General features: G+C 25.6%; 1 protein-coding gene across 5 annotated transcripts in view; it reads left to right on the top strand.

The window, feature by feature from the left end:
• Positions 1–15,298, top strand: part of AdamTS-A (ADAM metallopeptidase with thrombospondin type 1 motif A) — a 432,888-nt gene that overhangs the window by 386,515 nt on the left and 31,075 nt on the right. For all 5 annotated transcript variants that reach the window (XM_075290739.1, XM_075290738.1, XM_075290741.1 and 2 more), the window contains exons 10-11: positions 4,055–4,237; positions 11,873–12,001. In XM_075290739.1, coding sequence (XP_075146854.1) covers positions 4,055–4,237; positions 11,873–12,001 — 312 coding nt within the window. The remainder of the gene's footprint in view (positions 1–4,054; positions 4,238–11,872; positions 12,002–15,298) is intronic.

Below are 15,298 nucleotides of genomic sequence, written 5' to 3'. Positions count from 1 at the left end.
TTAAAAGCACTTCCAGAAGATGCACTCCCAATGATGTTCTTTATCTTAACTACCCAGGAAGTTCTTTCAATTCAATTTTTTTATAACTGGGTTTTTCATACTTTTAATGGGTAATTTTAACTTTTTTATTTCAAATAGGTTAAAACCAGAGTAAGAATTCATAAAATCGTACAAATCGTTTAAATTTTGTCGAAAAAATGCTAAATCCAATCTGAAAAAATCGTGAATTTTTGAAAATATTTGAATTCAAACGATTCCGACAAACGTTAGAATCCATTAAAAATTATAAAAAATTTTAAAAAAATATTTATTTGACAAAATATCACAGAATTTTTTAATTTACACCCAAAACATTGAATTCGGATCACACCTAAAGAAGTGATGCAAATTCAGTGCAACGGCTGTTGAAATGGAGGACTTCCGTCCTATGACAAGCCCATGTCAAATTCATCGCTTCTGCATCAATTTTGCACCACTTCCGGATCCAAAAAGAACATTTTCATTACTTTTTGGCGACGCTTGTTTTGCTGGGGAGTTAAAATTAAAAAATAATTTACAAATTTTACTTGAATAGAAATTAAAATTACAACTAAAATATATTTAATTAAACTTGGTTAAAATTAAAGTTACTATCAACATTTAAAATAGGCTAAACTAAAATTTAATTAAATTTAAAATCCTTAAATAAATAAGAATTGAACTTATAACTACAATAAAACTAATTAAACTGGAAATTAAAATTGAATCTTAATTAATTTTAAAATTCTTACTATAAAATAAAATTAATTAGACTTTAAATTAAAATTTCAATTAGGTTAAAATTTAATTTAATATGCTTTCTTAAATAACAACTAAAATTATAGCTAAAATAAAATTTATTAAATTTGTAATCCTAATGTTACATCTAATTTTAAAGAGAACTTGCATAATTATAATACCCAAAAATTATTCAAAAATTTCTGTAATAATTGAAATTAAATTAAATTTTAATTTCTTAATTAATTTAAACAAAATTAATTAAACTTGAATATAAAATTAAAATTAGAAAAAATTAAATTCCTTAGAAAATAATTAAAATTATAACTAAAACATAATTAATTAAATTTGAAATTGAAATTAAAATTTCTATTAAAATTTAAATTGAGCTAAAATTAAAATTTATTTAAAATTCTTACTTAAATAAAAATTGAAATTACAACTAAAATAAATTTAATTAAATTTGATTTTCAAATTAAAATTTAAGTTACTATTAAAATTTAAATTAGGCTAAGATGAAAATTTAATTAAATATAAAAAAAACTTACTTAAATAAGAATTGAACTTATAACTAAAATAAAATTAATTAAAATGAACATTAAAATTGAATCTTATTTAAATTTAAAATTCTTACTATAAAATTAAATTAATTAAACTTGAAATTAAAATATCAATTAGGTTAAAATTTAATTTTATTTGCTTTCTTAAATAACAACTAAAATTATAGCTAAAATAACATTTATAAATTTTGTAATCCTAATGTTACATCTAAGTTTAAAGAGAACTCGTATAATTATAATACGGAAAAATTATTCAAAAATTTCTATAATAAATGAAAAAGAAATTAAATTAAATTTTAATTTTTTAATTAATTTAAACAAAATTAATTAAACTTGAATATAAAATTAAAATTAAAAAAATTAAATTCCTTAGAAAATAATTAAAATTATAACTAAAACATAATTAATTAAATTTGAAATTGAAATTAAAATTTCTATTAAAATTTAAATTGAGCTAAAATTAAAATTAATTTAAAATTCTTACTTAAATAAAAATTGAAATTACAACTAAAATAAATTTAATTAAGTTTGATTTTCTAATTAAAATTTAAGTTACTATTAAAATTTAAATTAGGCTAAGATGAAAATTTAATTAAATATAAAAACACTTACTTAAATAAGAATTGAACTTATAACTACAATAAAACTAATTAAACTGGAAATTAAAATTGAATCTTAATTAAATTTAAAATTCTTACTACAAAATTAAATTAATTAAACTTGAAATTAAAATTTCAATTGGGTTAAAATTTAGTTTAATATGCTTTCTTAAATAACAACTAAAATTATAGCTAAAATAAAATTTATTAAATTTGTAAACCTAATGTTAGATCTAAGACTTAAAGAGAACTTGTATAATTATAATACGCAAAAATTATACTAAAATTTCTATAATAATTGAATTTAAAATTAAATTTTAATTTCTTAATTAATTTTATTTTTAACAAAAATAAAATTAATTATACTTGAATATAAAATTAAAATTATAAAAAATTTATGTTCCTTAGAAAATAATTAAAATTATAACTAAAACATAATTATTTTTGTTAAAAATAAAATTAATTTAACTTGAATATAAAATTAAAATTATATAAAATTTAAATTCCTTAGAAAATAATTTATATTATAACTAAAACATAATTAATTAAATTTGAAATTGAAATTAAAATTTCTATTAAAATTTAAATTAAAATTAATTTAAAATTTAAATTTAAATTAATTTAAAATTCTTACTTAAATAAAAATTGAAATTACAACTAAAATAAATTTAATTAAATTTGATTTTAAAATTTAAATTTAAGTTATTATTAAAATTTAAATTAGGCTAAAATGAAAATTTAATTCAATTTAAAAGCCCTTACTTAAATAAGAATTGAATTTATAACTAAAATAAAATTAATTAAACTGGAAATTAAAAATAAAATTTCTATTAAAATGTAAATTGAGTTAAAATTAAAATTAATCTAAAATTCTTACTTAAATAAAAATTACAACTAAAATAAATTCAATTAAATTTGATATTAAAATTAAAGTTACTATTAAAATTTAAATTAGGCTAAAATTTAAATTTAATTAAATTTAAAAGCCCTTATTTAAATAAGAATTGAACTTATTACTAAAACAATATAAATTTCATATTATTACAATATTTATTCGAGATTATTGGACAAGAAGAATAAATATTGTAATAATATGTAAGTTAAACGATTTGGACATTAAACCAGCCTGCATTGATATCAGGCTATCATAAAAATATTAATTTAACGGGAAATTAAAATTGAATCTTCATTGAATTTAAAATTCTTACATAAATAAGAATTAAAACTATAACTAAAATTAAATTAATTAAACTAGAAATTAAAATTTAAATTATATTAAAATTAAAATTAAATTACATTTAAATTATGACTTAAGCTGAGTACTATGTTCAGTTTTCAAGCTGAAAACCAGCTTGTTTTCACGGTTACTTTTTTTTAAATAACTAATTTAGAAATATAAAATTATTTGCAATCAATTCCCTGGATCTTTTCCATCCATTATTTGGCAAGACTCGATCAAAATATAATCGTTTTCATAAATATATTTGTACTTTTAATTTCGTGTTTTGGCGAAAAAACCGAACATAGTACTCACCTTTAGATACAAATTAAAGTTATAACTAAAATAAAATTAATTAAATATGAAATTAAAATTATTATTAAAATTTAAAATTATTATTAACATTTAATTAATAATAACTTTATTAAATTAATGGGAACTAATATTTAAATTAGGTTAAAATTAAAATTAAATTACATTTAAAATTATTACTTTCATAAAAAAATAAAGTTATAACTAAAATAAAATTAATTAAATGTGAAATAAAATTTACTATTAATTTTTTTTGTTAACATTTAAATTATGTCAAAATTAAATTTAATTTAAAATGCATTTTTAAGCATTAAGAACTAAAATTATAACTAAAATAAAATTTATTAAATTTGTAACCCTAATGTTACATCTAAGATTTAAAGATAACTTATACAATTATAAAACAAAAAAATATATTTTTTTAATTTGTTTTTTATATCAGCTTTGACCCACTTTAATAGAATTCTCAGAATTCATAAAGCGACTTTTCTGAGATTATTATCATTATATAGTTTTTTTTTTTTTTTTTTTGCAAACATATTCAATTTTTCTTGTAATTAATAATAATTTGTTTATTTCGTTTCATTATTGTCAACATTTCATTCCAGTATCATCGAGGGACAAATGCAATTTATATTGTCGCGGTGAAAGTCCTAACACTGGCTATTTCCGTCTTGCCCAGACAGTCATTGATGGCACCACATGCTCCTTTGACACATTCGACAAATGCATCAACGGTGTTTGCCGGCCGGCTGGTTGTGACAACGAACTCAATTCTATCGCCAAATTGGGTAAGTACACATGAGAATGTGCATGTTTCGAAAAATCATTGACAATCTCAATGGGAGGAAGAAAAACAAAATCAAAAAAAAAAAAACGCAACACAGCAAATTATAAAGATTTCAAAAAAAGATGCCGCAGATTCGCACAAAAATAGATTAACCCATTTGAATGGGGGAAAAACAGAATTTCTATTAAGTAAACCGCCGACAACCTCACAGTTTTGTGTTACGACTGCACAATGGGTTCTCACTGCTGCATTGGCTACATTTTAGGCGGATACCAAATGATTCATGACGAACAGTTTTAGAAATCGCAAGGCAACCATACATGTTTCCGTAGCCTATGTTGCTTGTGATGATAGAGGGGCATTAATGTTTGTGATATCGCTGATGACAGATGTGTATATGTCAATGTCATTGGCAATCATAATAAACTGCAAAGAAATGCGAAATGTGTCATCCATGGAACCACAGAAATTGTCTTGTCTTGTATTGCATGAAATTTTTGCTATACGAGGAAAGTTGTGGAAGGTGTTTTTTAGGATAGTGAGTGAAGTTACACAACAACAAAAAAATGTAGAAATAAAATTTTAGCAAAATTTTCTATTGAAATAAAATTTTCCAAAAACTTTCTGTGTATGTAAATTTTGACAAAATTTTCTATAGAAATAAAATTTTGACAAAATTTCCTATAAAAATAAAATTTTGACAAAATTTTCTTTGGAAATAAAATTTTGACAAAATTTTCTTTAGAAATAAAATTTTGACAAAATTTGCTATAGAGAAAGAATTTTGACAAAATTTGCTATAGAAATAAAAATTTCCTATAGAAAAAAAAATTGAAAAAAATTTTCTATAGAAATCAAATTAAGACAAAATTTGCTATTGAAATACAAATTTGACAAAATTTTCTATTGAAATAAAAATTTCACAAAATTTTCCATAAAAATAAAATTTTGACAAAATTTCTTATAGAAATAAAATTTTGACAAAATTTTCTATAGAAATAAAATTTTGACAACATTTACTACAGAAATAAAATTTTGACAACATTTTCTATTGAAATAAAAATTTGACAAAATTTTCTATAGAAATTAATTTTTGACAAAATTTCCTGTAGAAATAAATTTTTAACAAAATTTTCTACAGAAATAAAATGTTGACAAAATTTTCTGTAGAAATAAAATTTGCTATAGAAATAAAATTTTGACAAAATTTCCTATAGAAATAAAATTTTGACAAAATTTCTTATAGAAATAAAATTTTGACAAATATACTATCGAAATAAAAATTTTGACAACATTTGCTACAGAAATAAAATTTTGACAAAATTTTCTTTAGAAATAAAATTTTGACAAAATTTTCTATTGAAATAAAAATTTGTCAAAATTTTCTATAGAAAGTAATTTTTGACAAAATTTCCTGTAGAAATAAAATTTTGACAAAATTTTCTATAGAAATCAAAATGGGACAAAATTTGCTATAAAAATTTCACACAATTTTCTATAAAAAATTTGACAGAATTCTCTATAGAAATAAAATTTTGACAAAATTTTCTATAGAAATAAAATTTTTACAAAATTTTCTATAGAAATTAATTTTTGACAAAATTTTCTATAGAAATAAAATTTTGACAAAATTTTCTATAGAAATAAAATTTTGACAAAATTTTCTATACAAATACAAATGTGACAACATTGTCTACAGAAATAAAATTTTGACAAAATTTCTATAGAAAACTTTGACAAAATTTTCTATTGAAATAAAATTTTCCAAAAACTTTCTACAGAATGTAAAGTTTGACAAAATTTTCTATAGAAATAAAATTTTTACAAAATTTTCTATAGAACTCAAATTTTGACAAAATTTTCTATAGAAATAAAATTTTGACAAACTTTTCTATAGAAATAACATTTTGACAAAATTTTCTATAAAAATCAAATTGGGACAAAATTTGCTACTGAAATAAAATCTTGACAAAATTTTTTATAGAAATTAATTTTTGACAAAATTTTCTATAGAAATAAAATTTTGACAAAATTTTCTATAAAAATTAATTTTTGAAAAATTTTATTCCTGTAGGAATAAAATTTTGGGAAAATTTTCTATTGCAAAAAAATTTCCAAAAACTTTCTGGTGATGTAAATTTTGACAAAATTTTCTATAGAAATAAAATTTTGACAAAATGTCCTATAAAAATAAAATTTTGACAAAATTTTCTATAGAAATAAAATTTTGACAAAATTTCCTATAGAAATAAAATGTTGATAACATTTTCTATAGAAATACGTTTTTGACAAAATTTCTATAGAAATAAAATTTTGACAAAATTTGCTAAAAATCAAATTGGGACAAAATTTGCTACTGAAATAAAAATTTGACACAATTTTTATTGATATAAAAATTTGACAAAATTTTCTATAGAAATAAAATTTTGACAAAATTTTCTATAGAAATTAATTTTTGACAAAATTTCCTGTAGAAATAAAACTTTGGGAAAATTTTCTATTAAAAAAAATTTCCAAAACTTTTTGTGGATGTAAATTTTGACAAAATTTTCTATAGAAATAAAATTTTGACAAAATTTTCTATAGAAATAAAATGTTGACAACATTTTATATAGAAATAAAATTTTGACAAACTTTTCTATAGAAATAAAATTTTGACAAAATTTTCTATAGAAATAAAATTGGGACAAAATTTGATACTGAAATAAAAATTTCACAAAATTTTCTATTGAAATTAATTTTTGACAAAATTTCCTGTAGAAATAAAATTTTGGCAAAATTTTCCATTGAAATAAAGTTTTCCAAAAACTTTCTGTGGATGTAAATTTTGACAAAATTTTCTATAGAAAATTTGCTATTGAAAAAATTTTCCATAGAACTAAAATTTTTACAAAATTTTCTATAGAACTAAAATTTTGACAATATTTTCTATAGAAATAAAATTTTGACAAAATTTTCTACAGAAATAAAATTTTGACAAAATTTTCTACAGAAATAAAATTTTGACAAAGTTTTCTATAGAAATAAAATTTTGGCAAAATTTTCTATAGAAATAAAATTGGGACAAAATTTGATACTGAAATAAAAATTTGACACAATTTTCAATTGAAATAAAAATTTCACAAAATTTTCTATTGAAATTAAATTATGACAAAATTTCCTGTAGAAATAAAATTTTGGCAAAATTTTCTATTGAAATAAAGTTTTTCAAAAACTTTCTGTAGATGTAAATTTTTACAAAATTTTCTATAGAAAATTTGCTATTGAAATAAAAATTTGACAAAATTTTCTATTGAAATAAAAAATTTACAAAATTTTCTATAGAAGTAAAATCTTGACAACATTTGCTATAGAAATAAAATTTTGACAAAATTTTCTATAGAAATAAGATTTTGACAAAATTTTCTATAGAAATAAAATTGGGACAAAATTTGTTACTGTAATAAAAATTTGACACAATTTTCTATTGAAATAAAAATTTCACAAAATTTTCTATTGAAATTAATTTTTTACAAAATTTCCTATAGAAATACAATTTTGGCAAAATTTTCTATTGAAATAAAGTTTTCCAAAAACTTTCTGTAGATGTAAATTTTGACAAAATTTTCTATAGAAAATTTGCTATTGAAATAAAAATTTGACAAAATTTTCTATTGAAATAAAAAATTTACAAAATTTTCTATAGAAATAAAGTTTTGACAAAATTTTCTACAGAAATAAAATTTTGACAAAATTTTCTATAGAAATAAAATTTTGGCAAAATTTTCTATAGAAATAAAATTGGGACAAAATTTGATACTGAAATAAAAATTTGACACAATTTTCTATTGAAATAAAAATTTCACAAAATTTTCTATTGAAATTAATTTATGACAAAATTTCCTGTAGAAATAAAATTTTGGCAAAATTTTCTATTGAAATAAAGTTTTCCAAAAACTTTCTGTAGATGTAAATTTTGACAAAATTTTCTATAGAAAATTTGCTATTAAAATAAAAATTTGACAAAATTTTCTATTGAAATAAAAAATTTACAAAATTTTCTATAGAAATAAAATCTTGACAACATTTGCTATAGAAATAAAATGTTGACAAAATTTTCTATAGAAATAAAATTTTGACAAAATTTTCTATTGAAATAAAATTGGGACAAAATTTGTTACTGTAATAAAAATTTGACACAATTTTCTATTGAAATAAAAATTTCACAAAATTTTCTATTGAAATAAAGTTTTCCAAAAACTTTCTGTGGATGTAAATTTTGACAAAATTTAATATAGAAAATTTGCTATTGAAATAAAAATTTGACAAAATTATCTATTGAAATAAAAATTTTACAAAATTTTCTATAGAAATAAAGTTTTGACAAAATTTTCTACAGAAATAAAATTTTGACAAAATTTTCTATAGAAATAAAATTTTGACAAAATTTTCTATAGAACTAAAATTTTGACAAAATTTTCTCTAGAAATAAAATCTTGACAAAATTTTCTATAAAAATTAATTTTTGACAAAATTTCCTGTAGAAATAAAATTTTGGGAAAATTTTCTATTGAAAAAACAAATTTCAAAAAACTTTCTGTGGATGTAAATTTTGATAAAATTTTCTATAGAAATAAAATTTTGACAAAATTTTCTGTAGAAATAAAATTTTGACAAAATTTTCTATAGAAATAAAATTTTTACAAAATTTTCTATAGAAATGAAGTTTTGACAAAATTTTCTACAGAAATGAAATTTTGACAAAATTTTCTATAGAACTAAAATTTTGACAAAATTTTCTATAGAACTAAAAATTTGACAAAATTTTCTATAGAAATAAAATCTTGACAAAATTTTCTATAGAAATTAATTTTTGACAAAATTTCCTGTAGAAATAAAATTTTGGGAAAATTTTCTATAGAACTAAAATTTTGACAAAATTTTCTCTAGAAATAAAATCTTGACAAAATTTTCTATAGAAATTAATTTTTGACAAAATTTATTGTAGAAATAAAATTTTGGGAAAATTTTCTATAGAACAAAAAATTTTGACAAAATTTTCTCTAGAAATAAAATCTTGACAAAATTTTCTATAGAAATTAATTTTTGACAAAATTTTTTGTAGAAATAAAATTTTGGGAAAATTTTCTATTGAAACAAAAAAAAAATCCAAAAACTTTCTGTGGATGTAAATTTTGACAAAATTTTCTATACAAATAAAAATTTGACAAAATTGTCTATAGATATACAATTTTGACAAAATTTCTATAGAAAATTTTGACAAAATTAGAAATAAAATTTTGACAAAATTTCTATAGAAAATTTTGACAACATTTTCTGTTGACAATTTTGACAAAATTTTCTATAGAAATAAAATTTTCCAAAAACTTTCTATAGAATGTAAATTTTGACAAAAATTTGATCAAAAACTTCATTTTTATACTTTTCTTAAATATTGTTAGATTTTGTTGGCAGGAATGGCAACCATGACACAGGGGCTAATTGTTGAATTTTTACCGACAAACATATATTTTACACGCAAACAAAAAAAAACGAACCCTATATGTTACTAAATCCAATTTAATTATATTTTAGTTCATGGAATTATTATGTTTAAAGGAAGTTTCCTTGACTTGAATAATTTTTTTGTCCGTAGTAGTTAAATTAACTTTAAAATTGGGAAAATTATAGACAAATGAAATATTTTATTCATGTCTCCCACAAAATATTTCCTAAAATTTTCAAGTTTTATCAATAATGCGCCCATCTTGAACTTCGTATGGCACTAAATATATTTTTGTTATTTTGAACTCCAATGCTATCCTTCAAACTACGAAATTTTCATTAAAAAGTCTTGTGTCATAAATTTTCTTGAGTTTGGGCCTGTTCGAAACCGAAACTTTTTACTAGCATTGGTAAAAATGTGACGTAAATCGAGGTGAGAATAATTTCACTAGCCAAATGGGCTAGTAAGAAATTTAACATTTGTTGAAAATTCTTGACATTTACGACATCACTAGGCTTGACATGTTTTGATTATATCAAAACAATCAGAAATTAGTTTTATTTTTTAAACAAATGAGTACACCAAATTAGCAACTGTTTTTCACCATAGTAATTTGATATCTCACCATTGTAAAAAGTTTCGGTTTCGAACAGGCCCTTTGTTGAAAAAGTATACTTATTATTTTAAATCAGAGTGACATTTGCATTTGTAATACAGTTTAGTTAAATTTTTTAAAATTGACCGAAATTTTCTAATATTAACCAAAAATTTCCTTCCTGATGGGTTCACTGTTTTTTGAGTGTATTCACTCGTTCTCAAGATAACATTCAGTTTTATACCACAAAATTCCTATTCCAATCCAAATATCCCAGAAAACGAGGGGGGCGGGCAAATGTGAACCCTATTAATGATTCATCTGGATACAGCAAATCATATTTATCTCTCTCCTACCTATAGATGTCTAAACGAATCACAGGGTATTTAAATTTCTAAATATCCCCACGAAATTTATTAAATATTTTTAATACGTTCATATTCTAAAGGGTGATTCTTTTGAGGTTAGGATTTTCATGCATTAGTATTTGACAGATCACGTGGGATTTCAGACATGGTGTCAAAGAGAAAGATGCTCAGTATGCTTTGACATTTCATCATGAATAGACTTACTAACGAGCCACAACGTCGAATTTTCAGTGAATGGGCCCTAGAAAAGTTGGCAGAAAATCCGCTTTTTTATCGACAAATTTTGTTCAGCGATGAGGCTCATTTCTGGTTGAATGGCTACGTAAATAAGCAAAATTGCCGCATTTGGAGTGAAGAGCAACCAGAAGCCGTTCAAGAACTGCCCATGCATCCCGAAAAATGCACTGTTTGGTGTGGTTTGTACGCTGGTGGAACCATTGGACCGTATTTTTTCAAAGATGCTGTTGGACGCAACGTTACGGTGAATGGCGATCGCTATCGTTCGATGCTAACAAACTTTTTGTTGCCAAAAATGGAAGAACTGAACTTGGTTGACATGTGGTTTCAACAAGATGGCGCTACATGCCACACAGCTCGCGATTCTATGGCCATTTTGAGGGAAAACTTCGGAGAACAATTCATCTCAAGAAATGGACCGGTAAGTTGGCCACCAAGATCATGCGATTTGACGCCTTTAGACTATTTTTTGTGGGGCTACGTCAAGTCTAAAGTCTACAGAAATAAGCCAGCAACTATTCCAGCTTTGGAAGACAACATTTCCGAAGAAATTCGGGCTATTCCGGCCGAAATGCTCGAAAAAGTTGCCCAAAATTGGACTTTCCGAATGGACCACCTAAGACGCAGCCGCGGTCAACATTTAAATGAAATTATCTTCAAAAAGTAAATGTCATGGACCAATCTAACGTTTCAAATAAAGAACCGATGAGATTTTGCAAATTTTATGCGTTTTTTAAAAAAAAAAAGTTATCAAGCTCTTAACAAATCACCCTTTAGAACCACTAGTAGCTACTAGTGCGACAGATGGTAGACACACAAAAAAACAAAAAGAAACCACAAAAATTTGTCTACTCAAGAGACCAATAAATTTCATTTATTTTGTGTTAATTTAAATTTCATATCTTCCTCGATGTATTCTAATGGCTTGCGTTTTATTTATTTATTTTGCAGATAAGTGTGGCGTTTGTGAGGGACGCAATGACACATGCGAAGATGTTACGGGCCATTTCTATGTCTCCGATTTGTTGAAGGTGCCAAAAACCAAATCATATTTCTATCATGTCACAACAATACCCAAAGGTGAGTAGTGAGCAGACAATGAACCAGAATGATTATTACAATTGAGATTTTTTTGTAAACTGCTATTGATTCTGAGTGACCAGTTAAACTGGCTAAATTGTATGGCGGCCAACATTTGTAGATTACGCACTTGTCTGCTTTTTTGCAACATTTTTTTTTTGTTGTTTTTAATTATTGCCCATATTATTAATGACTTGATTTGAGGCAATCAATGTTTTTCATCGGACCCATTCCATCATTCACTGTTTGCTTATGCTGTGGGTGTCCAATGCTAATAAAACGTTTTTTGAATTTTTAATACCAATTTGGATGTTTTGACACTAAAGCCATCGTTTAATGCTAATCACGAAAAGATAGTAAGATTTACATCATTTGCATGTAGACATTAGACCAAGTGGGAAAGTTTTTTTTTTTTTGACATTAAAAAACACAAGAAATGATTTAATAGCTCAAAATAATTGTAATTAAAATATAACACTGTGAGAAATATAGTTTATCACCATTACATGGGGGTATACTAAATTTGTCATTCTGGTCTAAGACCGCAGAAGATATATTCAATCTATGTCGAGGTATGCCCGCCTTTTGAAAACACTTTGAAATTCATCAAATCGGTGTTTTTAGTACTCCCAAAATGCAGTTGTTTGAGCCGATGTGTGAGAGCTCGCATTATCGTGGTGAAGAGTGATCCGTCTTCGGCGCTTGGTTTTTCGGATTTCTTGGGCGACAAATGACAAAAAATAGTTGTGTACCACTCAGAATTGACTGTTCTGCATAGTTCTAGTGGTACAATTACGACGTGTCCAGTTTTCGAGTTGTTTTGGCTGAGCTAAATCTTAAATATAACCTCAAAGTCAAGCTTTGCGATAGAGATGACAGAGTGCAAAACTACGCTTGACAAATCCCAAAATATAAAAGCAACCCTCGTAGAAAAAGTAACCATTACACACACCCTTTAAAGGGTGATATTGTCAAAATTTTTTCAAGGGAAAACGCGTGTAAATCGGTGAAATCGTTTATTTAAAAAATCAAATTAAATTTCTTTTTCAAGTTCAATTAGTATAAAATTCAGGAAAAATATTTAGTTAAGCTTTCGCTTTTCCAAATCCGAATTGCCGGGCCTCACGCTTGACACCTGCCATCAGATTTTGTACAGCCAGCTTGTCCACCTTCTTCGCCACAGAAAGCCTGTTTGCCTTGAACTGCTGCTCGTCCTTAGCAGTTTTTTTGGTCTCCTTTAGGTTCCGCTTAACAATAGCCCAGTATTTTTCAATTGGGCGGAGCTCTGGCGTGTTGGGAGGGTTCTTGTCCTTGGGAACACCCTGCACGTTGTTGGCGTACCGTAATGGCAAGATGCCAAATCCGGCCAAAACAGTACGGAACAACCGTGTTTCTTCAGGAAAGGCAGCAGACGTTTATTCAAACACTCTTTCACGTAAATTTCTTGGTTGACAGTCCCGGAAGCTATGAAAATGCTGCTTTTCAAGCCACAGGTACAGATGGCTTGCCAAACCAGATATTTCTTTGCGAACTTTGACAGTTTTATGTGCTTGAAAATATCTGCTACCTTTCCCCTTCCTTTTGCAGTATAAAACTCCTGTCCCGGAAGCTGCTTGTAGTCGGCTTTGACGTAGGTTTCGTCGTCCCTTACCACGCAGTCAAACTTCGTCAGCATCGTCGTGTACAGCCTCCGGGATCGCACTTTGGTCGTCGTATTTTGTTTGTCATCGCGATTTGGAGTCACTACCTTCTTGTAAGTCGATAGTCCGGCTCGTTTTTTGGCTCGATGCACGGTTGTAGACGATACACCCAGCCTATTTGCGGCATCTCTGAGAGAGAGGTTAGGGTTTTCGCTTGAAACTACCGGCAACTCTCTTTGTCGTCTCAGCGGCTTCCGTTTTTCGATTTCCCCAGACTTCATGGCTGTCGACACACGTTCCCCAAACACTTTAATTACATTTGTAACGGTTGATTTGGCAACTTTTAGCGATTTTACCAGCTTTGCGTGCGAGTAGCTCGGATTTTCGCGATGCGCGAGCAAAAGTTTGATACCCTGCTCTTCTTGCTTGGACGGCATTTTGACAACTGAAGAGTGAATTCCAAAATCAAAATAGGAGCAATATTCTACACACACACACCTTTAAAATGAGGGGTGCTCAGGTTTTTTAAATGCAAAATTGAAAGAAATACGTCAAGTTTATATTGACCAAATTTTGACCGTATCACCCTTTAAGACCCCATAAAGTATATATATATATATATATATATTCTGAGTCGTGGTGAAGTTCTGAGTCGATCTAAGCATGTACGTCCATCCGTCCGTCTATTGAAATCACGCTAACTTCCGAACGAAACAAGCTAGTAGCTGTTATTGATGTAGGTCGGATGGTATTGCAAATGGGCCATATCGGTCCACATTTACGTATAGCCCCCATATAAACGGACCCTCAGATTTAGCTTGCGGAGCCTCTAAGAGAAGCGTATTTCATCCGATCCGGCTGAAATTTGGTACATGGTGTTGGTATATGGTCTCTAACATCCATGCAAAAATTAGTCCACATAGGTTCATAATTATATATAGCCCCCATATAAACCGATCCTCAGATTTGGTTGCGGAGCCTCTAAGAGAAGCGTATTTCATCCAATCCGGCTGAAATTTGGTACAAAAATTGGTCCACATCGGTCCATAATTATATATAGCCCCCATATAAACCGATCTCCAGATTTGGCTTGCGGAGCCTCTAAGAGAAGCATATTTCATCCGATCCGGCTAAAATTTGGTACATGTTGTTGGTATATGGTCTCTAACATCCATGCAAAAATTGGTCCACATAAGTTCATAATTATATATCCCCCATATAAACCGATCCCCAGATTTGGCTTGCAGAGCCTCTAAGAGAAGCAAATTTCATCGGATCCGGTTGAAATTTGGAACATGGTCTTAGTGTATGGTCTCTAACATCCATGCAAAAATTGGTCCACATAGGTTCATAATTATATATAGCCCCCATATAAACCGTTCTCCAGATTTGACCTCCGGAACCTCTTGGAGGAGCAAAACTTATCCGATCCGGTTCAAATTTGGAACGTGAAGTTAGTATATGGCCGCTAACAACCATTCCAAAATAGGTCCATATCGGTCTATAGTTATATATAGCCGATCCCCAATCACAAAAAAAATTGGTCCATATTGGTTCATAATCATGGTTGCCACTCGAGCCAAAAATAATCTACCAAAATTTTATTTCTATAGAAAATTTTGTCAAAATTTTATTTCTATAGAAAATTTTGTTAAAA

Source organism: Haematobia irritans, chromosome 1 (assembly GCF_050003625.1).
Source record: "Haematobia irritans isolate KBUSLIRL chromosome 1, ASM5000362v1, whole genome shotgun sequence".
In the NCBI taxonomy this organism is placed as follows: domain Eukaryota; kingdom Metazoa; phylum Arthropoda; class Insecta; order Diptera; family Muscidae; genus Haematobia; species Haematobia irritans.
This window is presented reverse-complemented; position numbering and strand designations above follow the sequence as displayed.